The 21,503-nt window shown below is 38.8% G+C and overlaps 3 protein-coding genes across 6 annotated transcripts in view; 1 reads left to right on the top strand and 2 right to left on the bottom strand.

Annotated features, from left to right (window-relative positions):
- tmem131l (transmembrane 131 like) overlaps window positions 1-2,991 on the top strand; it is a 75,656-nt gene extending 72,665 nt beyond the window's left edge. For all 3 annotated transcript variants that reach the window (XM_051704984.1, XM_051704982.1, XM_051704985.1), the window contains 4 exons: window positions 1-130; window positions 245-324; window positions 1,684-1,820; window positions 2,504-2,991. In XM_051704984.1, coding sequence (XP_051560944.1) covers window positions 1-130; window positions 245-324; window positions 1,684-1,820; window positions 2,504-2,800 — 644 coding nt within the window. In that variant the 3' untranslated portion in view covers window positions 2,801-2,991. The remainder of the gene's footprint in view (window positions 131-244; window positions 325-1,683; window positions 1,821-2,503) is intronic.
- Window positions 2,992-8,407: 5,416 nt separating this feature from the next.
- LOC127445162 (C-type lectin domain family 4 member F-like) lies at window positions 8,408-12,454 on the bottom strand. Its single transcript, XM_051705026.1, has 5 exons — window positions 12,168-12,454; window positions 9,899-11,743; window positions 9,447-9,571; window positions 9,254-9,360; window positions 8,408-9,180 (listed from the first exon to the last, which is right to left on the bottom strand). The coding sequence occupies exons 1-5, from the start codon at window positions 12,298-12,300 to the stop codon at window positions 9,024-9,026; spliced, it is 2,367 nt and encodes a 788-aa protein (XP_051560986.1). The 5' UTR covers window positions 12,301-12,454; the 3' UTR covers window positions 8,408-9,023.
- A 6,226-nt stretch (window positions 12,455-18,680) lies between these two features.
- Window positions 18,681-21,503, bottom strand: part of trim2a (tripartite motif containing 2a) — a 29,868-nt gene continuing 27,045 nt past the window's right edge. For both annotated transcript variants that reach the window (XM_051705029.1, XM_051705028.1), the window contains one exon: window positions 18,681-20,482. In XM_051705029.1, the coding sequence (XP_051560989.1) occupies window positions 20,330-20,482 (153 nt within the window). In that variant the 3' untranslated portion in view covers window positions 18,681-20,329. The remainder of the gene's footprint in view (window positions 20,483-21,503) is intronic.

The raw sequence follows: 21,503 nt of genomic DNA, 5'->3' as shown, positions 1-21,503 counted from the left end.
ATATGGTTGGCTCTAATGTGATAGAAGAGACATGGTCGGCCCCCTCAGTTCCTCTGACCAATGAATTCAGGTACAACATGACCGAATCCCTCGCTTTCGTCCCCCAGAGTCCCTCATCTGGTTATAATGGGTATGTTTTCAAAGATGCGTTCATAATCGAAAATCGCATTTTATTTTAGGCTTCATTTGTGTCCATGCATCCATTGTGAAATGAAATTAAAATCATTCTTATGTTTTTATTTAGAAGCTTCCCTTGGAACAACATGAACCGCCAGTGCACAAGTCAATATCCCTATAATCCTCAGACAAAGTACTTACCACCTGGTAAGGAGGTTTCTGTCACTTTAATCCTTCTATGGTATTTGGTCATTTTTGACCGAAATTTTCCTCGTTTAATAAAAATTATTTCCTTTATCTCAGCTGTACAAGACTTGGTGTCTTCTTCCATTTGCCATCTGAACAAACCCCCCCCCCCCCCAAAAAAAATAAAGTGGGCTTTATTCTATAAGTCTAAGTGTTTGTAAAAAAAAAAAAAAAAAAAGCGACACCTTTGGTATTCATGGTCAAAATTGACTGACCATTAAAAATAAATGGGAAAGACCAAAAAGTGATTTTCTTTTTTTGTTTGTTTTTTGTTTTATCTGTCAAATGCAATCAATAAATCAGCCACAATGCAGAAAAAAACAGACAGAAATTACAGGGTGAGACTCTAAAACATCCTCAGTGCAAAACATACACACCCACTCACACACAAACACACTTACACACACTTAGAAACGAAGGGGTTAGACGATAACACACAACACGCACACATACACATACACACACACAGAGAGAACCAGAGCATCAATAAGTGGAGCTCTACTGCCATCTTTTGGTCATTGTTGGTTTTGCAAGTCATCTGTTGTTTTTCAGCTGATGAGAGCCACCTGACACATACACACATTGCACGTTTTTACTATGGAATGTTTGAAATGCAAAATGTTTACTCTGATTCTTCTGTTTTATACTCTAATTGAATTTTCAGAATTGTGCAGTTCGTTTCATTTTCTTGACATTATTATGCATTTACTTAGTTATTCGTGTCTTTGTAACACCATGGTCAGGTTTGGTTGCAAGCATAATTACATTAACTGCAAAAACTGACATTTCAAATCAAATTTTAAATGCTTTGACAATTTTTTTTATTTTTTATAATGTCTAAATATATATCCAAATGCATATCTTGTGATAAAATATAAAATTAGGTTACAACAAGCCATCAGACTACACAGTAGGTGGCTACAGACATCTACTGGCTGTTACTGGCATGTTATTTATATTTTGTAAACCAGATGGCAGCAATCTGTCTCCAATTTAGGTCACATTCTCATATTTTCTTCATGATTCAACTTATAGAAGTGTCTTTTTTTTTTAATGCAAATTAATAGTAACATTTTGAAATTTACAGAAGATTAAAATAGCATAAAATCCCAAAAGAAATGTATTATTTAATTGTTCTCACTTCATGGTGTCATTATCATCATCAAAAAAAAGGGTTACACATCTGACCCTTTCGGTCAAAAATGACCATGAATACCAAAGGGAGGTGCCTTTTTTCAATACCATTGGAGGGTATAATATATATCTATAAAACAAAGTTACTGAACGATGTTTGACCTTTTTTTGTTTTTGTCTGTTAAGGGAATGGCAATTACCAAAATAAATTCTCATGCCATGAAAGCCAAACCATGACCCACAGTCATCAACATGTCTGGGGTGAGAATGGAGCACATGACATGAACTCCACTTGGGACACTGGCAGTTGTATGGGCAGCAAGGTGAGATTTAAATGAGCATAAATGTTTCTGGCTGGCATTTTCTTAACATGATGATGAACATAGTGTGTCATGACAGTTCTTCAACGTACCAAAAGCTGCACATCTATTTCTACAGTCAGCCCACACATGCCTACAGGTACAATTAACAAAGAAACAGTTCAGTGTAAAGGATACCTGGAATTGTTTGGATCATTTTTAAGGGTTCTGCACTTTATGCTTGTGGTATTTACTGTAACTGGTGTGGGGGTGTTTTAAACAGAACTTTGTGTCACCTAATTAAGATCTAAATATAAACTCAGCTTTAGTAAGGGTGCAGTTTCACATGCTGTTCCATATCACTTCCTCATAAACCCAGTAGTTTATTATTACTGCATTAGCCACCTATTTAAGGTATCTGCCAGAAGTCACATATCCAGTGTGTGTGTGCAGAGGTTTGTTAATGATGGAAGTATAAAGGACTCTCACATTTACATTTAAATGAGCTAATTGTAATTAAGTGTAAGCTACTAGTGGGGAAAACAAAAATGGCAAAAACTAAACACAGACAAGTTACTTTTCATCTGTTTAAAAAAAATGATCAGGATACACTTGAGTGTCTGTAGTTTGTCCTCATTGAGATAAAGATGCTCTGTACAGGAACGTTGAAGCAAGGTTCACTGACAGTTCTTATCTTTCTCTTCCAGCCATACTTTCCAGGAACCAGAAGTCTCTCACCCATGTCCAGTCTATTCGGCTCTATCTGGACACCCCAAAGCGAGCCTCACCAGAGCCATTTCCACCCAGCACCTGTCTCGCCCCACTTACCAGTCTCTCCCGTTGCACCTTTCAGTCGTGAACCAGGCGGCGCCTGCCCGGGAAAACAGTACTCCAGCTTCAATCCCTTTGGACCACACATGAATTTGGACATTTGGAACTCCTCTTCAAACCGTAGCTCCAACTCTCAGCTTTCCAACGATTCAGGCTACTGCGGGGATATGTGAGGGAACCGAGCAAAAGTGGTGCTTTTGAAAAATGAGGGGAAAAAAGAATGTGCTTTTATCTCTAATGGGGGAAATGTGAATATTCTTCTTTCTTTTATGTTTGTTGTTGTGGGTTCAGCATTTTGTTGTATATTTTTCTAGATGTTTTGCAAGTTTGACCATTGAAAATAATAAAAAAAAAAAGTTTTGTACTTGATTTGTTTTTGTAGTCAATTACTTTTAGGTTTAATTACTTTGCAATGGGTTTAAATATTCTAAAATACCAAACTTGGGTTGTGTCAGAAATGAATGGGGACTTGGGACAAAAATACCACAGAATGTGACGACAATGCTCCAGAAAACCAAATTGGGGGGTCAAAAAATGCCCCCGTTATGAATTCCCTCTTTTTTAATATTCACGGACCCACTTTGTACTTAATCATTTGATACAATGTACTTACTATGTACATGTGTGTTGTTGCATTGTACCTGCATTTAGATACATCTGTAGTTACACTGTTAACCTTACCCATAACCCTAAAACCAACCCTACCCCAAACTGTACCCTAACCCCTACCCCTAACCCTGCTCCTAAACCTACCCATACCTCAAGCCCAGTAGCAACAAATGTGAATCTTTTGATAATTTTACACAACAACATTGTATTGTATGTATTTTAATGTTAGAACATAGTAGTTAAAGACACCAGGTATGAACATTTTTTAAAAATGTTGATATTTTCTAATATTTTATTGTAAGCCTAATGCATACTGTCACAAAATAAGTGTCGATGCGGATTTAAATATAAAGGTAACAACCTTACTGAATCAATTTGAAATATTTAATCCACTGATTATAGTATTCCACATTGGACACAAAAGACAACACTGTTTTTTTAAATGCCCCTAAATGCTCCTAAACATCCGATCCTGGGGCAAATAGTGCCCTAGAAGTTAATTTCTAACCCTGGTAAAAACTGACATATTCTTTCAGATTGAGCATATTAAGACTAAAACTCAATTTAACACAACAGCAGTGATAGTACAGCAAAGCAATATCACATCCAACAGTTAGGCGCACCTTTTACAATGACTAAATATTGTTAAAGTGACCATTTATTTATGATTGTATACACTGAAGTGTGTTTAATTCTGAACATCAAAATTTAAGGAAGTTTCTATTTGTAAAAAGTACATATTGCCATAAATGCCAGTCAGCAATTTAGATATTTAGATTTCCTCCACAACCATGTTTCCAAAACATCATTCTGATACGTGGTTGAGTAGCAGCTGAAATTCAGCTCTGATCTCAATTTTTCACATGAATCCACATAATGATGAAGAACATCTGGTGAAATAGACAAGAGTGCTGCTATTTTTCTTAATGGGGTACTGAGCGAGTCTCGTCACTTTTTTCAAAGTGGAATTAGAAATATCAGGTGAGTTATTTGATTAATGATTTATAATTTAATTGCATTAAATTTGATTATTGTTGCTCCTTTTTTTTTTCTTTTTTTTTTAATGGAGGTCTTATTGACAAGGGTTTTGAAGTAGTTACATTTTTACAAGGAGCTCTAGGTGTTGAGTGCCTCTAACATTTACTTCTTTGTCAGGTTAGTGATGATGGGAAAAGCCATATCCTTTGGGCTCATTCTTTTAATGCTTAAACCTTTTCCCCATTGCAGCAATGAATTTCAAAGACAACACTGTGACTTGTGTGAAGAAAGCTACATTTGCAAGTGTTCAACTCCCTACTCTCTCCATATCAGCTGTTGCAAATATTCAGATTCTTGAACACCTTTCATTCAATGAACTACAGTACGTAAGTAAGGAGGATTTCAAAAAACACACTGGCCTGAAAGAGCAACTTTTGAATGGCAATCGCATACATGACATTGATAATCTGGCATTTTCAACCCTTTTAAAATTAGCAATACTGGATCTTTCTAGTAATAAGCTGGATGAGCTAAATGGAGAGTGGTTTAAATATTTGTCCTCACTATAGTATCTTGACATCACTGGAAATTTCTACCAGACACTGAGCCAAAGGTTACACTTAAGCCACTGATAAAACTGAAGACTCTCCAATTTGGAAATGGATTCTTGAATTTTTTGGCACAAGATGACTTCACTGGACTAAACGATTTGGACGTGCTTCACTTTAAATGTAGCGGTTTACAAGGGTATGAGTCTGGAAGCCTAAGAGAAATTAATCCACATCATCCTGAGCTTTGTTGGTACATTTAGAAGAAGCTCTTCCCTCATGGCAAATGTTTTATAAGACATTAGCAACCCTGAAATGACTAAGTTTAGCTGACGTGACTGGACGGTTGTAACATTGAAGACATTTTCTGTGCAGCACTCAAGAAGAAGAATGTGAAAAACATTCTTTTAAGTAACGTCAGCATTACAGACAAGGCAGCTGGCACTATACTGGAGACTCTTGATCAGTCAAAAGTCAACTATTTCCAAGCAGAGGACTCAACACTTATTGGAACAGGCTATTTTTTTATTTATTTATTTTTTAGTAATCCCCTACCATATTCTTACCTGAGTATGAAACACATCTCAAGACCAATGGGGTCAAAGGCAGCATAAAATTAATCTATATGGCTCAAGTTGTTTAATCAATGTCTTACGAAGCAATACGAGAGCTTTGGGTGAGAAACAAACCAGAAATTCAGTCCTTATTCTGAATTAGTCCTTATATATTGTTCACACGTCCTTACAATTGACACATGCACATTTGCATGTTCACCCGAGAACTTCTGGTTGTATCGCACATGCGTCAAGCAAACTTTTTGTCTGAACTATTACTTTAATGATAATAGTCAATGTCTAATTTAGGATTTATTTGCTTATGGTTGATTAGTAAGTACTGTAGACAAAACGGTTTCTTGCCCTCTGCCCCCCTTCCTATGATGCCCCCCCAATGTTATCTTGACCATTTCCTCCTAATTGCAGTCTATCTACTCCATGTTGACAGAAATAATTGGTGGTGTAACATATAAGAATCTTAGAGATGACATCAGTGTATTTGAATAATTACTGTTGGTTCTGTATACCAAGTTAGTTCGAGGTTATATCCTCAACTTATTTTCTGTTTTTCTCTCTTGCTTTTGGAGATGTGGAGAACTCTCTCTCTCTCTCAGCTGACTGAAAGCAAGTCAATTGAAAGTATGCTTAAAATGTGAAAAAACAAAAACCATTTTAACTTCATGCGACTCCGCATCCACGTGTGGATGTTGTATTTTGGCTTCGCTATATGCAACGATAATTTAAATTAATTAAAACTGGCTGAGTACTGTTCACAAGACTCTACACTGTCATTTAAGGGTTAAACTTCTGGTGCACCAAGTCACGTGACACAACAGCGTGACATTGATTTCCATGAAGCGCTTCTATTGGCACAGTGCCAACAAAAGTGCCTCTGGTAAGAAACCTCTTTGTTTTTTTCATTTAAACCTGTTTGGTTGTAAAGAGTGGAGTCTCTAGTTTAGTTTGATATGCCGTTTTAAAAAATCCATTCATTTTTTGCACATCAGTGTGCTGATAAAGATGATGTCCACATACAGTGCATCCGGAAAGTATTCACAGCGCTTCACTTTTTCCACATTTTGTTATGTTACAGCCTTATTCCAAAATGGATTAAATTAATTATTTTCCTCAAAATTCTACAAACAATACCCCATAATGACAACGTGAAAGAAGTTTGTTTGAAATCTTTGCAAATGTATTAAAAATAAAAAATGAAAAAAAATCACATGTACATAAGTATTCACAGCCTTTGCCATGACACTCAAAATTGAGCTCAGGTGCATCCTGTTTCCACTGATCATCCTTGAGATGTTTCTACAACTTGATTGGAGTCCACCTGTGGTAAATTCAGTTGATTGGACATGATTTGGAAAGGCACACACATGTCTATATAAGGTCCCACAGTTAACAGTGCATGTCAGAGCACAAACCAAGCCATGAAGTCCAAGGAATTGTCTGTAGACCTCCGAGACAGGATTGTATCGAGGTACAGATCTGGGGAAGGGTACAGAAAAATTTCTGCAGCATTGAAGGTCCCAGTGAGCACAGTGGCCTCCATCATCCGTAAATGGAAGAAGTTTGGAACCACCAGGACTCTTCCTAGAGCTGGACACCCAGCCAAACTGAGCGATCGGGGGAGAAGGGCCTTCGTCAGGGAGGTGACCAAGAACCCGATGGTCACTCTGACAGAGCTCCAGCATTTCTCTGTGGAGAGAGGAGAACCTTCCAGAAGAACAACCATCTCTGCAGCACTCCACCAATCAGGCCTGTATGGTAGAGTGGCCAGACGGAAGCCACTCCTCAGTAAAAGGCACATGACAGCCCGCCTGGAGTTTGCCAAAAGGCACCTGAAGGACTCTCAGACCATGAGAAACAAAGATTGAACTCTTTGGCCTGAATGGCAAGCGTCATGTCTGGAGGAAACTAGACACCGCTCATCACCTGGCCAATACCATCACCCTACAGTGAAGCATGGTGGTGGCAGCATCATGCTGTGGGGATGTTTTTCAGCGGCAGGAACTGGGAGACTAGTCAGGATCGAGGGAAAGATGAATGCAGCAATGTACAGAGACATCCTTGATGAAAACCTGCTCCAGAGCGCTCTGGACCTCAGACTGGGGCGAAGGTTCATCTTCCAACAGGACAACGACCCTAAGCACACAGCCAAGATAACAAAGGAGTGGCTCCGGGACAACTCTGTGAATGTCCTTGAGTGGCCCAGCCAGAGCCCAGACTTGAACCTGATTGAACATCTCTGGAGAGATCTGAAAATGGCTGTGCACCGACGCTCCCCATCCAACCTGATGGAGCTTGAGAGGTCCTGCAAAGAAGAATGGGAGAAACTGCCCAAAAATAGGTGTGCCAAGCTTGTAGCATCATACTTAATAAGACTTGAGGCTGTAATTGGTGCCAAAGGTGCTTCAACAAAGTATTGAGCAAAGGCTGTGAATAAATTTATTAAAAAAAATGTGCAAAGATTTCAAACAAACTTCTTTCATGTTGTCATTATGGGGTATTGTTTGTAGAATTTTGAGGAAAATAATGAATCTAATCCATTTTGGAATAAGGCTGTAACATAACAAAATGTGGAAAAAGTGAAGCGCTGTGAATACTTTCTGGATGCACTGTATGTGGAAAATGGGACCTTATTACCTTAAAAATGTTAGTTATTTTGAATATTTATCAACATCTGTCTGTCATTTCACTTCATTTTAATATCAATTTTGTTATATTTAAATTTATCATTGTACAATACAGTTCTATTCATTAACATTAGTAAATGCATTCCTGTATATTATCACATTGAGAATAAATGTATTCATCCAAAAGCTGAAAAATGTTGCTTTTAGATGCTTTATATGGAGTTAGGATGAAAATAAGGTGCATTTCAAACTGTTCTGAGACCAGTGCAGACAGACAGCACACTGGAGGGTAAGTCATACACTAAATAGGGAGCATCCTATAGCTCTCTATGCAGTTAAGTGCATTCACTCCTAAAATCTGATCAAAAGTTCAGTTTCAGGCTGCAGATGATGTTTGGATCACTCAACATGTTTGATCAGACATGTGACAATGATAATCAGTACAAAGATTCAGAATTTATAATGTATCATTTTATTTTAACATGGTTGGCAGTGATTGGATGATGCTGGACATTACTTTGAATCACAATTAATTATTCAGCTTTATAGAAAATCAGCTGTAATGTCTCAAAAACATGAATAATCAACACTCCTGGACACACAAACTATTTGATGAAAACAAATCTGACTTTCTATAGCTTAGTATTATTTAAAATTTCACAACTTAGTCCTGCTGTCCACTTATGTTATTAGCTGCTGCTAGTTACAAATCAAAAAGGGAAATGAAAAATGCACATAGCTGTCACGCGGGGGTCTCAGGAGGTTAAAAATCATTTGGGTATTAGCTTCATGATTGTTCAGTTGCCTTTGTGGTACTGTACATACAGTACAGTGGCCCCACGTATAGTGGTTAATGTGGTTACTCTGCTAGGGCACCAGTGTGAACTTAAGAATAACTTCATGCATCCAGTACAAAAAAGTAATTGCAATATGGCTGAGAAAAGTGAATTTAGTTCTGAACAGAAATCTAGCATCATTTGTTTGCAGATGCCACTTGGTTTGATATTTTTGTATATGCGCATTTGAGCGTCCATATACAATTATTTGTCAGAAAAGTTATTATGGTCACTGTACTTTTACACTCTTTTCACAAATCACATAACTAATATAATGGCAATAACCATCACTCCAGCTCTCTAACGCAGGCAATTTGTATGCCATTGCACCACAGTCTTCACTGTCACTCCTTCCACCATTATCAGGCTGTCCTTTCGCCCAGTAACTGAAACAACACAGAAACCAAATCAATAATGAATAAATCAATCAATCAATGACAGTCACTAAGTGGCTCATACCTGGTTGTTAGTTTTGTGCCGTCCACCCATTTCCAGACCCCTTCACTCTCTTTGTCAGTCAGGCCAAGCCAAGCACCCAGTTCACTAATCAAACTGTGAGCAAAAATCTGACAGAAAAATGTATATTTTAATATAAATGTAAATACTTCATGTTAGGAACTATTGTTTTTATGCTTTTTATGTTCTCTCTTACCATTTCTTCTTTGCTGTTTATGACAACCAGTTCTGCTCCTTTCTTTCTGCAGTGCTCTCTGCCATTTGTCCAGTTCATCTTCACATTAGAGATGAAGTACACACTGGACCCAAAGTACTTCCATCCTGCAAGTGTATGAACAGAAAATGTCAGGAAGCCGTCAAACAAACACAAGCTCATAAGAGTACGGCAGGTAGTGCTAAACGTTACGGTGAGTAGAATTAAATATATATATGTTGATGCACCATACAGGGGCGGAGCTAGAGGGGGTGCCAGGGGTGGCCACGGCCCCCCGGACAGAAGCCTAAGCCCCCCCCCCATTGGCCACCCCAATCACAGCAACACCTCTCATCCCGGGTGTCACTGTATCCACTCCCCTCCGATTTTGTATCCACATGCAACCCCCCCACCACCGAACAGTGCACCAATGGTCAAATCTGAGATGTGCTCACCTAAAACAGAGAGTGCTTTCCGAAGTCCTCCACTCTCGGTCAGTAGCTGGTCTCTCTCCTTGTTCAGGTTATTTTTTTGGGTCTGCAACTGCCGTTTTTCTTCAACTAGATTACTAGTAAGTGTATTTAACCGGTTTTTCTCTTTCACCATATTGTTAAATCTATTTTGTATCTGGTCTCTCTGTTCAGTCATGGCCTTATATCTAGTTTCTGACTGGTTTCTCTCTTTAGCCAGGTTGTTATTTAGCGTCTGCAGCTGGTCTTTCTCTTTCATTAGATTACTGTTAACCGTTTGGAGCTGGTCTTTCTCTTTCATTAGATTATTGTTAACCGTTTGGAGCTGGTCTTTCTCTTTCATTAGATTATTGTTAACCGTTTGGAGCTGGTCTTTCTCTTTCATTAGATTACTGTTAACCGTTTGGAGCTGGTCTTTCTCTTTCATTAGATTATTGTTAACCGTTTGGAGCTGGTCTTTCTCTTTCATTAGATTACTGTTAACCGTTTGGAGCTGGTCTTTCTCTTTCATTAGATTACTGTTAACCGTTTGGAGCTGGTCTTTCTCTTTCATTAGATTATTGTTAACCGTTTGGAGCTGGACTTTCTCTTTCATTAGATTACTGTTAACCGTTTGGAGCTGGTCTTTCTCTTTCATTAGATTACTGTTAACCGTTTGGAGCTGGTCTTTCTCTTTCATTAGATTATTGTTAACCGTTTGGAGCTGGACTTTCTCTTTCATTAGATTACTGTTAACCGTTTGGAGCTGGTCTTTCTCTTTCATTAGATTATTGTTAACCGTTTGGAGCTGGTCTTTCTCTTTCATTAGATTATTGTTAACCGTTTGGAGCTGGTCTTTCTCTTTCATTAGATTATTGTTAACCGTTTGGAGCTGGTCTTTCTCTTTCATTAGATTATTGTTAACCGTTTGGAGCTGGACTTTCTCTTTCATTAGATTACTGTTAACCGTTTGGAGCTGGTCTTTCTCTTTCATTAGATTATTGTTAACCGTTTGGAGCTGGTCTTTCTCTTTCATTAGATTATTGTTAACCGTTTGGAGCTGGACTTTCTCTTTGGTCAGACTATCAGTTTTGGCCTGTAACCGGTTTTTCTCTTCCGCCATATTGTTAAATCTATTTTGTATCTGGTCTCTCTGTTCAGTCATGGCCTTATATCTAGTTTCTGATTGGTTTCTCTCTTTAGCCAGGTTGTTATTTAGCATCTGCAGCTGGTCTTTCTCTTTCATTAGATTATTGTTAACCGTTTGGAGCTGGTCTTTCTCTTTCATTAGATTACTGTTAACCGTTTGGAGCTGGACTTTCTCTTTGGTCAGACTATCAGTTTTGGCCTGTACCCGGTTTTTCTCTTCTGCCATATTGTTAAATCTATTTTGTATCTGGTCTCTCTGTTCAGTCATGGCCTTATATCTAGTTTCTGATTGGTTTCTCTCTTTAGCCAGGTTGTTATTTAGCATCTGCAGCTGGTCTTTCTCTTTCATTAGATTATTGTTAACCGTTTGGAGCTGGACTTTCTCTTTCATTAGATTATTGTTAACCGTTTGGAGCTGGACTTTCTCTTTGGTTATGTTTGAAATAATGGCCTGTAATAGATCTCTCTCCTCCTCCATGCTGTTGTAACTAGTCAGAAATTGATGGTAACTATTTTCCAGATGCTCTTTTTTTAAGCTAAGATTGTGATACCTGACCTGGTGCTGATTGCCATCTGTTCCAGAACTTTTAAAAAGTTTTTTCTCAACACACAGCACTATGATAGCTACGAGCAAGACTGCACACAGCACTCCAAAAAATCTTGCAGCAATCCTGTAGCTTCTGTTCCAAGATTTGTTACAACCTAAGAAAAAATCCAACGTGGAACATAAAGGCAAACTGTTTTTTTTTTTTTATATATCACTTTAAGATTCACATTGTCACATTATCACATTGTCATAGATGCTTTAAAGCGGTCCATGTAGGGAATCAGTCAGGCAAACTTGTGAGATAGATTCCCATAGTAATGCCTTATCTCACCCTTCTCATGTGAAAGATATTAGTAAAATAAATATATATATATATATATATATATATATATATATATATATATATATATATAAATAAGAAATAAGTATAATAAATTAATAATTCACAGAATGTAAATATCTTATTCATTTTGTAAATACTTATAAAGATAAATAAAATATGTGACTAATGTAGAAATGAAGAGTTTCTTAAGCTGTGACAATCGTGTTACATTTATTTGTAAAAATAGAGTATTTTACCTTGATTGTCCAGTTTGCTTTTTGTCTTGTTGGTCTTGACAGTTGAAAAACTTTCACCTGAAGTACCATAATCAATGCTACTTGATATGAGATCCTCACAAATGTCAAATTTTGCCTTTGTAATCTCATACATCTTCAGTCTCCCCTACAAACTCAGAGAGTTTGGCATTTGTTCTAACTGTACACTCAATGTGTCCTTCAGCTAGTTTAATGACTATATATATATATACAGTATATCCTGAAGCTAACTAATGAGCCCTCCTTTAAAGCTAGTGGTGGAGAAGAGGACAATGACCCAATGCTGTAGTTGTGATCCCATGGGTTCATTATCCTGGTTATGGTAGTTCCTAATTTTAATTTCCTTATTCTAAATAAACAGCATTGTGTGAAATGAGCATAATGAAACTGAGTTTCCTTAATATGAAATGAAAATGTAGGCTCTACTTAAATGTTTTGTGTTGCATAAACTCAAAGGAATTAAGTTAATCTCTCTTAAATTAGATCTGTCCAAGTTACTCCACTCAATTTAACAGCTTGCTGCTAGCTAGCAACAATACACATTAGCATATTATAGATATCTTTGTGTTCATTATGTCAAGGATGGTGCTGTTGAGGGTCTAATGATTCTCAATCAGTCTGTATGCTGATAATCCTTCAGTCTTTGCTTCATGACTTTACTTGTTGTTCAGTAAAGTACAATGTTGAAAATCACCCATCCTCGACCTAACCATTAGCTTCACTCTTCTCCACAATGGTAACCTCTGAAAAATCATCATCATCATCGGCGGTCACTCGAGGTGAGTATGACTGTCCTCTCCATTTGGGTCGTCTACTTGTGGGTCTTCCGATGGCTGTAGAGGCCAATCCGCAATCCACATACTTAGGTGCAGTGTGGGCAGGGAGAGTGGTGGCGGTTGGTGGTGGTTGAGTCTTTTTTCTTTCTCCTTGCGAAGCTGTGCTTTGTCTCTGCGGCACATCTGAGTTCTATTTCATGATGTGCAGCTCCTTCCTGCATGGATTTCTTCCAGTAGCGCCTGTCCAGTGCCATGTGTTCCCAGTTGCTCGATGTGATGTGGAATTTCTTCAGAATGGTCTTGATATTGTCCTTGTAAGGTTTCTTTTGCCCGCCAGTGGCTCGCTGACCTTCCTTCAGCTGGTAGTACAGGATCTGTTTGGGGAGACGTGTGTTGGACATGCGGATGACATGGCCTGTCCATCGGAGTTGGTACTGCATTACTGTGGTGGTGATGCTGGTCATGTTGGCTTCCTCCAAACACTGATGTTTGTGCGTCTGTCCTCCCAGCTGATCCTCAGATCTTTCATACGAATCTTTGTTGGTGTTGTTCCAGGGCTCTCAGGTGCCTGCTGAAGGTTGTCCATGACTCGGCTCCATACAGCAGGGTGGGGAGGACAATGGCTCTGTTTGGGCCTTTTGGTCTCGGTCTTCAGAGACTCTTTTCCTGAGTCTGGCGTAGGCTCCACTGGCACAACTCAGGCAATGGTTGACTTTTGATTCGATGTCAGCTTTTGAGGAAAGAAGGCTGCTGAGATAGGGGAAGTGGTCCACATTTTCAAGAGTGGTGTTGTTCACTTTTATGGTGGGCTGGGTAGATGGCTGGTTGGGTGAAGGCTGATGTAAGACCTGGGTCTTCTTGATGTTTGGCAAAGGCATTCAGGATGCCCCGGAGGTCTTCTGCAGAGTGTGCTGCGATGACGTTGTCGTCCGCATACTGAAGCTCCGTGATGGCGGTGTTGCTGACTTTGCTCTTGGCCTTGAACCTGTTAAGGTTGAAGAGTCTGCCGTCAGTTCTGTACAGGATTGGGATCCCCTATGGCAGCTCTTCACCAATGAGGTGGAGTATGACAGCAATGAAGATGGCAAACAGGGTGGGTGCGATGATGCATACCTGTTTGACCCCCGTTTCCACAGTGAAAGGCTCGGTCTCAGAGCTGATGTTGCTGAGCACTGTGACTGACATGCCATCATGTAGAAGCCTCAGTATTCTGATGTACTTGTCATGGCAACCATACTTTTTGTTTTCAGTGTAAAAACGTCAAATGCCAAATCAAAGCAATCTAAATAATTGAATTCATCTGTACAACTATTTTTACAATTATAGAAGTAGACCCTTCTCCACTATAAAAAAGACACTGGAGATGTTAACTGAATGTCACTCATCCCACTTGTTGACAAATTCCATTTTTAAATTCAGAATTATCTAAGCTTAAAACACAGAAAATTTACTAAAGCATCCAATATTCTGGGGAGAATTCTCAATTCACCAAGAATGAATCACACCCAGCAAAAGAAGCGTTTCTTTGAATATGCCCGATTCACAAGGAATTATGTGTATCAAGCAATGGCACAAACGCACCCACAAAATCTATGCTGAATGCAATTCACACGGAGTAATTCTGATCTTGCGGGCCAGTTCTGAGTTGGGGGCCAGCTAACAGCACAGCAAAAATCACTGACTACAGCCATTTTCTGGAAAATTCTACATGCCTTCCAGCTTTTCTCTGAAGCACTAAAGTACTTCCCTATGATACTGAAACTGCTTATAAAAGATTTGCAGATTTGCAGAAGAAAAAAAAAAAGAGTCACACACAAGCCAAAAGTACTCAAATAACAAGCCATATTTTGTTTACAAATTTATTTTTAACTTTCACTTCCTTTTTTTTTACAGTTTGGGTTAAAATATGCAAAAGGTCAAGAGGAGTCAAAAGATATGTAGCCCTCTTGCGAAAAGTCTTTGGCTGAACTGCTTATGGACGAGACGTGATCTCCAACATCAAGATTTCTTTAGGTACGAAGTGAAAGTTACTGAGTCATCATAACATTTTTTTAATTTAATTTCATGCCCCCATTTGTTAAGAAAATGAGTTTGCACTCAAATATAGAGAAAAATCTCACATGAAATCACCTATACATAGGCTCCGACAGAGCAAAAGATGTGCAAAAAGTGCCACACATTATCAAGAAAGATGAACCGTTTTCTGCCGTATGCACCACTATGTGTTCGGCTTACAGTCAGGAAATTAAGAATGTAATCAAAAAACATTGGCATATACTATCGAGTGATCATATATGTTCTATTTTGTTTCCTAATCCTCTGCTTTGTTCCCATTATAGAGTGAAAAATGTAAGGGACTTTTGGGTTAAAGCTGACTCCTTTACTGCACATGATGCAATGGATGGTGCTGCATATAAAAATGCACATAGGAGAACTTTCGCTTTTAATAGTTTGGTTACAGGTCAAACATATAACATCAAACAGCTCGTTACATGTAAACTCAGCAAGAAAAGAAACGTCCTTTCACTTTCAACTGCTTTTATTTTCAGCAAACTTAACATGTGTAAATATTTGTATGAACATAAAAAGATTCAACAACTAAGACATAAACTGAACAAGTTTCACAGACATGTGACAAACAGAAATGGAATAATGTGTCCCTGAACAAAGGGGGGGTCAAAATCAAAAGTAAGTCAGTATCTGGTGTGGCCACCAGCTTCATTAAGTACTGCAGTGCATCTCCTCCTCATGGACTGCACCAGATTTGCCAGTTCTTGCTGTGAGATGTTACCCCACACTTCCACCAAGGCACCTGCAAGTTCCCGGACATTTCTAGCCCTCATCCTCCAATCCAACAGGTCCCAGACATGCTCAATGGGATTGAGATTGGGACTGGCCATGGCAGAATACTGACATTCCTGTCTTGCAGGAAATCACGCACAGAACGAGCAGTATGGCTGGTGGCATTGTCATGCTGGAGGGTCATGTCAGGATGAGCCTGCAGGAAGGGTACCACATGAGGGAGGAGGATGTCTTCCCTGTAACGCACAGCGTTGAGATTACCTGCAGTGACAACAAGCTCAGTTCGATGATGCTGTGAAACACCGCCCCAGACCATGATGGACCCTCCAACTCCAAATCGATCCCACTCCAGAGTACAGGCCTCGGTGTAACACTCATTCCTTCGACGATAAACACGAGTCCAACCATCACCCCTGGTGAGACAAAACTACGACTCATCAGAGAAGAGCACTTTTTGCCAGTCCTGTCTGATCCAGCGAAGGTGGGTTTGTGCCCATAGGCGACGTTGTTGCCGGTGATATCTGGTAAGGACCTGCCTTATAACAGACCTACAAGCCCTCAGTCCAGCCTCTCTCATCCTGTTGTGGACAGTCTGAGCACTGATGGAGGGATTGTGCGTTCCTGGTGTAACTCGGGCAGTTGTTGTTGCCATCCTGTACCTGTCCCGCAGGTGTGATATTCGGATGTACCGATCCTGCCTCTGCGAGAATGATCAGCTGTCCTTCCTGTCTCCCTGTAGTGCTGTATTAGGCGTCTCACAGTATGGACATTGCAATTTATCGCCCTAGTCACATCTGTAGTCCTCATCCCTCCATGCAGCATGCCTAAGGCACATTCACGCAGATGAGCAGGGACCCTGGGCATCTTTCTTTTGGTGTATTTCAGAGTCAGTAGAAAGGTCTCTTTAGTGTCCTAAGTTTTTATAACTGTGACCTTAATTGCCTACCGTCTGTAAGCTGTTAGTGTCTTTACGACCATTCCACAGGTGCATGTTCATGAATTGTTTATGGTTCATTGAACAAGAATGGAAAACATTGTTTAAACCCTTTACAATAAAGATTTGTAAAGTTATTTGGATTTTTACAAAATTATCTTTAAAATACAGTGTCCTGAAAAAGGGACGTTTCCTTTTTTGCTGAGTTTAGTTCAGAAAACTTAGTTTTGGCACTGTAACAGGAGCCAGCTGGTAAGTGATAGCTGTGCGGTATGTGTAAACCTCACTCCACTGGCCTCAAGAGGCGCACTAGTGAGCAACACTAGGGGCAGCAGCCTTTAGCCTCCTTGTTAGCGCGCCTGCCTCCCATGCCGGAGACCTCGGTTCAGATCTCGCTTGGAGCGGGTCGAGCAGGACCGGTTACACTTGCAACAAAACAGTATGTTGGCCAAAAAATTAAAAATAGACAGATTAGAACACATATAATTGAAAACTTGAGTGCGATAAAAAAGAAAAATGACCAGAAATCTCCTATTACATGTCATTTTAAGGAATCAAGTCATATTTATTTGTATAGTGCTATTCACAACACACTTCGTTTCAAAGCAGCTTTAAAGAAAATGATGCTATAACAAACAATTATGCTAATAAAGTCCTCATTGTGTGGTTATAATGAATAATGAGATTAAAAAGCATGCTTGTACTATACACCGATCAGCCACAACATTAAAACCACCTGCCTAATATTGTGTAGGTCCCCCTCGTGCCACCAAAACAGTGCCAACCCGCATCTCAGGACAGCATTCAGAGATTATATTCTGCTCACCACAATTGTACAGAGTGGTTATCTGAGTTAATGTAGACTTTGTCAGTTCGAACCAGTCTGGCCATTCTCCGTTGAACTCTCTCATCAACAAGGCGTTTCCATCCACAGAACTGCCGCTCACTGGATGTTTTTTGTTTTTGGCACCATTCGGAGTACATTCAAGTGACTGTCGAGTGTGAAAATCCCAGGAGATCAGCAGTTACAGAAAGTGTTTTCGACCGTGGCATGATTGTTGCTGCCAGACGGGCTGGTTTGAGTATTTCTGTAACTGCTGATCAGTGTGGACTGCTTGTGAACCAGTCATAATACGATTCAAGCTTTGCAAAGGAACTGTTATCGAAGAATGGGGCAGTTATAAACACTTGGACTTGACTGTAAAACCGTGAGTAAACAGTTTCATTCATTAATATTTCAAATGTCATGACTGTTTGATAGTTTATGGTGCTGGTGTGCTTGAGTGAACAGTTTAATATATTCTGATGCAATGTGTTGCATGTGCGTTGTGTGTAAACCCTGAAATTTAGTTTTATAATGTTGTGGAGAGCTTGTTCATTCTCTTCCCATTGAGTTTCAAATATGGCTGAATTTGAGGGGCTGCATGATGTTAGCCAATCAGAACAGTGGGCGTTTACATTGAAGTTTAAAGGAGACGCTGTGGCCAAAACTGAGCGTTTCAGTCCACCCTGTTTTTGCAGGGTGGAAAATGATCATATATTATTACATTATGACAGTTTTGGTGCATTAAAACTTTATCGACATTATCAGTGAACCTCAGGGAAGATAATAAAATTATATAAAAAATAGCATTTCATGACCCCTTTAAATCGGTTGTGTTCATTTCCTGAGTTCTGAAGCACAGGAACGTTACGCCTATTCTGAAAAGGAGGTTTAAGCTGCAATACTGTATATTTAGCTGCTTGTGAACACCAGTCCTTACTGTATCTGGTTGGGCTAAAAAACTGATCTCTAGCTTCTCTCCTTGCTGAGCATTAAAGCACTTTCCCAGCGTCCTCAATGTATCCGAATGAGACAAAAGCAGCACAGTTTGTTTGTTTTTTTTCACACTTTTCGGGGGAATCAGCCGGCAAATGGTTTACTTGTAGCTATATCTGCACATTAATCTGGGAAAGGAGAAACATTTCAACAGAGGAAAAAAGTGGCATCACCTTTTTTATTTGCATTATTAATATTAAATATACATAAACTTCATCTGTAGGTCAAGTCCAGCTTTTATCTCCACTATAAAAGACTTTCCAGAATATCTTCCTAAATAATTTAATGTTTGTTCATGTTCTGTATAGAGTAAAACACAATGTAACACTAGCATTTTGGGATTCATTTGTACAGTTGTGTGACAGGCAAGTGAAAGCATCATTGATTTATTATAACAGAGAAGTAAAACTCTTGCTTTATTGCTACAAAAGCAGCTTTGTAGGTATACTGGAGAGACATACATTTTGGAATACAATGTGTGTAATTGTCAATTTTGTATTTTGCACAAACAAGCAGTCCTAGCTGGAAATTCCCTGTACATGCCAAAAGTTTATAGACTGTACATGAGAACAGACACATAAAACATGGATGATTTAGCATACTTTCTGCATTTTGAAAAATTACACTTAAAAAAAAGAAAATGTAATGATCAAAGTACAGATACTTTTTCCAGTTTTTTAAAACTTTGTTATTATAAGATCATATAATTTGTCAGCAACACAAAACAACCATTTTCAAACACATGATCAATAATTAATGCACGTGTTCTGATCAGATGTAATCAGGAACCATTTAATAACAGTACTATACATCAGGTAAGTTTGTCTTGTGAAATCATTTGTCATTCATTTTCATTGGTAGCTTGTGTGTCACAAAGTGCCCCATTGCATAAGACATGACCTGTGTGTTGCATAATCTGGTGAATTTAACTTGTTAAATTGTTTATGACAGCCACTTCTTTGAATAATACAAGCAAACTTTTATAGTTACAGCAATTAGTCTTTTTGAAATACATTTTATCTTCTATAAATAAACTTGCATTTAAAAAAAAAACAATACAACAGTGCAGTGTTATTCAACAAGTCACAAAAAAGCCTTTTCGTTCACAAATCTTACAACACATCAAGTGCTTTGTTTCTTATTGCATATGCTTTAAAGTGTTTACAGAAACATATATGTATGATATGTAACTTTACACAGTTGTGTGCATCACAGTCATGAATGGAGAAGCACATTTATTGTGGCTTTTTTGTTTTTGTTTTTTCTGTAAACATGACACCTTTTTTTTTTTTTTTTTTGCAATAAAGGCGTATATACCTGACATCTCTTTTGAACATAGCTCTGGCCAAATATAGCTGACACTCTGCCCAACATTGTGAATCTTATTTTTCTTTTTTTTTTATGTCTGTTTTTGGTCTTTTTAGTCAACATGTCAGTACAGTAAAACTCAATAGTAATTTGCATTTGCATAACTTACATTCTTACATTCATATACAGTACATGCCAACACCTTCATGCCAAAGAGTCCCTTTTTTAATCAGCTGAGTGGTGAAATAACAACTTAATATGGTTTAATATATAACCATTTTTGTCCACCAGTGTTTTCACAATAAAGCCAATGAGCATTGAAATGTCTAGGTTTGCAAACGTACGTTTCTTTTCTTTTTCTTCAGTCTGTTCCTTTCTCCATGGCGAGGGTATCATGAATGAGGCCACAACAACACGACTACAATGCAGTTTGAGGGTCCCATTTGACACAAGGGTGGCAGCTTTAAGAAAGAAGTGCAATTATACATTTGTAGAGATGAAAGTGCTATTGCAAATAACGGTACACTTTAAAACAATGGTTCCCAGAGTCTGCCACCACAACATGGCCATCGGAGGTGAGAGCCAGTCCTTGCGGGCCATACAGAGGGTCTGCGGATGTGTTGATGTAGGACAGGAAGGATCCACTGCTGTCAAACACCTGGATTTCCACAGGTGGATGATACAGAGACGTTACATGTATAGTCTTTAAACCATTTAATAAACCTGGCATGAATAAAATGCCTGAGCTTTTAGTGATTAGTCTTTTTGTAAAATATTTCAAACAGAATATGTAGAGGGGTCATTGACAAATAAGGTTGTCCGAGGTGATACAAATGAGAAATATTTTAAAAATCTGGTTTAAAACAGATGTCAAGTTCATAGACATGTAATCTCTGAGTTCATGTTGTTTTTACAAATTGTTTGAAAAACATTTATAGCAATATGTACAAAAAAAAATGTATTGAATGACTTTAAAAATGTCATGTGGTGCAACCATCAAGAAAAAGGTATTAAAATAGTTTCCTTGAATACATGAGTGTACACAACTTCATTAATTTCCAAAAACTTTTCAAACATACAGTGTTTTCTGATGAAAAATATTTTTTACAAATATTATGAATTTTTTGTAATTTATTTTTTTATCCCCTTTTCTCCCCAATTTGGAATGCCCAATTCCTACTACTTAGTAGGTCCTCGTGGTGGCGCGATTACTCACCTCAGTCCGGGTGGTGGAGGACAAGTCTGAGTTGCCTCCGCTTCTGAGACCGTCAATCCACGCATCTTATCACGTGACTCGTTGTGCATGACACCGCGGAGACTCACAGCATGTGGAGGCTCATGCTACTCTCCGCAATCCACGCGCAACTTACCACACGCCCCATTGAGAGTGAGAACCACTAATCGTGACCACGAGGAGGTTACCCCATGTGACTCTACCCTCCCTAGCAACCGGGCCAATTTGGTTGCTTAGGAGACCTGGCTGGAGTCACTCAGCACACCCTGGATTCAAACTCACGACTCCAGGGGTGGTAGTCAGCGTCAATACTCACTGAGCCACCCAGGCCCCCAATATTATGAATTTTTAAGTCAAGAATATCAATAAGTTTTCTTGTGTTTGCACCAATTGACCTGAACCAAATGTGCCTTTTCTTTAATGATATTTTGGAAAATTATCATTT

Source organism: Myxocyprinus asiaticus, chromosome 8 (assembly GCF_019703515.2).
Source record: "Myxocyprinus asiaticus isolate MX2 ecotype Aquarium Trade chromosome 8, UBuf_Myxa_2, whole genome shotgun sequence".
Classification (NCBI taxonomy): Eukaryota; Metazoa; Chordata; class Actinopteri; order Cypriniformes; family Catostomidae; genus Myxocyprinus; species Myxocyprinus asiaticus.
Note: the sequence above shows the minus strand (reverse complement) of the source record. Positions and strands in the feature narration are given on the sequence as shown.

What these genes read in the sequence shown, in the direction of transcription:
- LOC127445162 (XM_051705026.1), bottom strand. Translation starts at nt 12,300, where the DNA reads ATGTATGAGATTACAAAGGCAAAATTTGACATTTGTGAGGATCTCATA. An exon ending in GAAAGCACTCTCTGTTTTAG is followed by an intron (nt 9,572 to 9,898) that starts GTGAGCACATCT and finishes ATACACTTGCAG; the next exon opens with GATGGAAGTACTTTGGGTCC. An exon ending in TAAACAGCAAAGAAGAAATG is followed by an intron (nt 9,361 to 9,446) that starts GTAAGAGAGAAC and finishes TTTTTCTGTCAG; the next exon opens with ATTTTTGCTCACAGTTTGAT.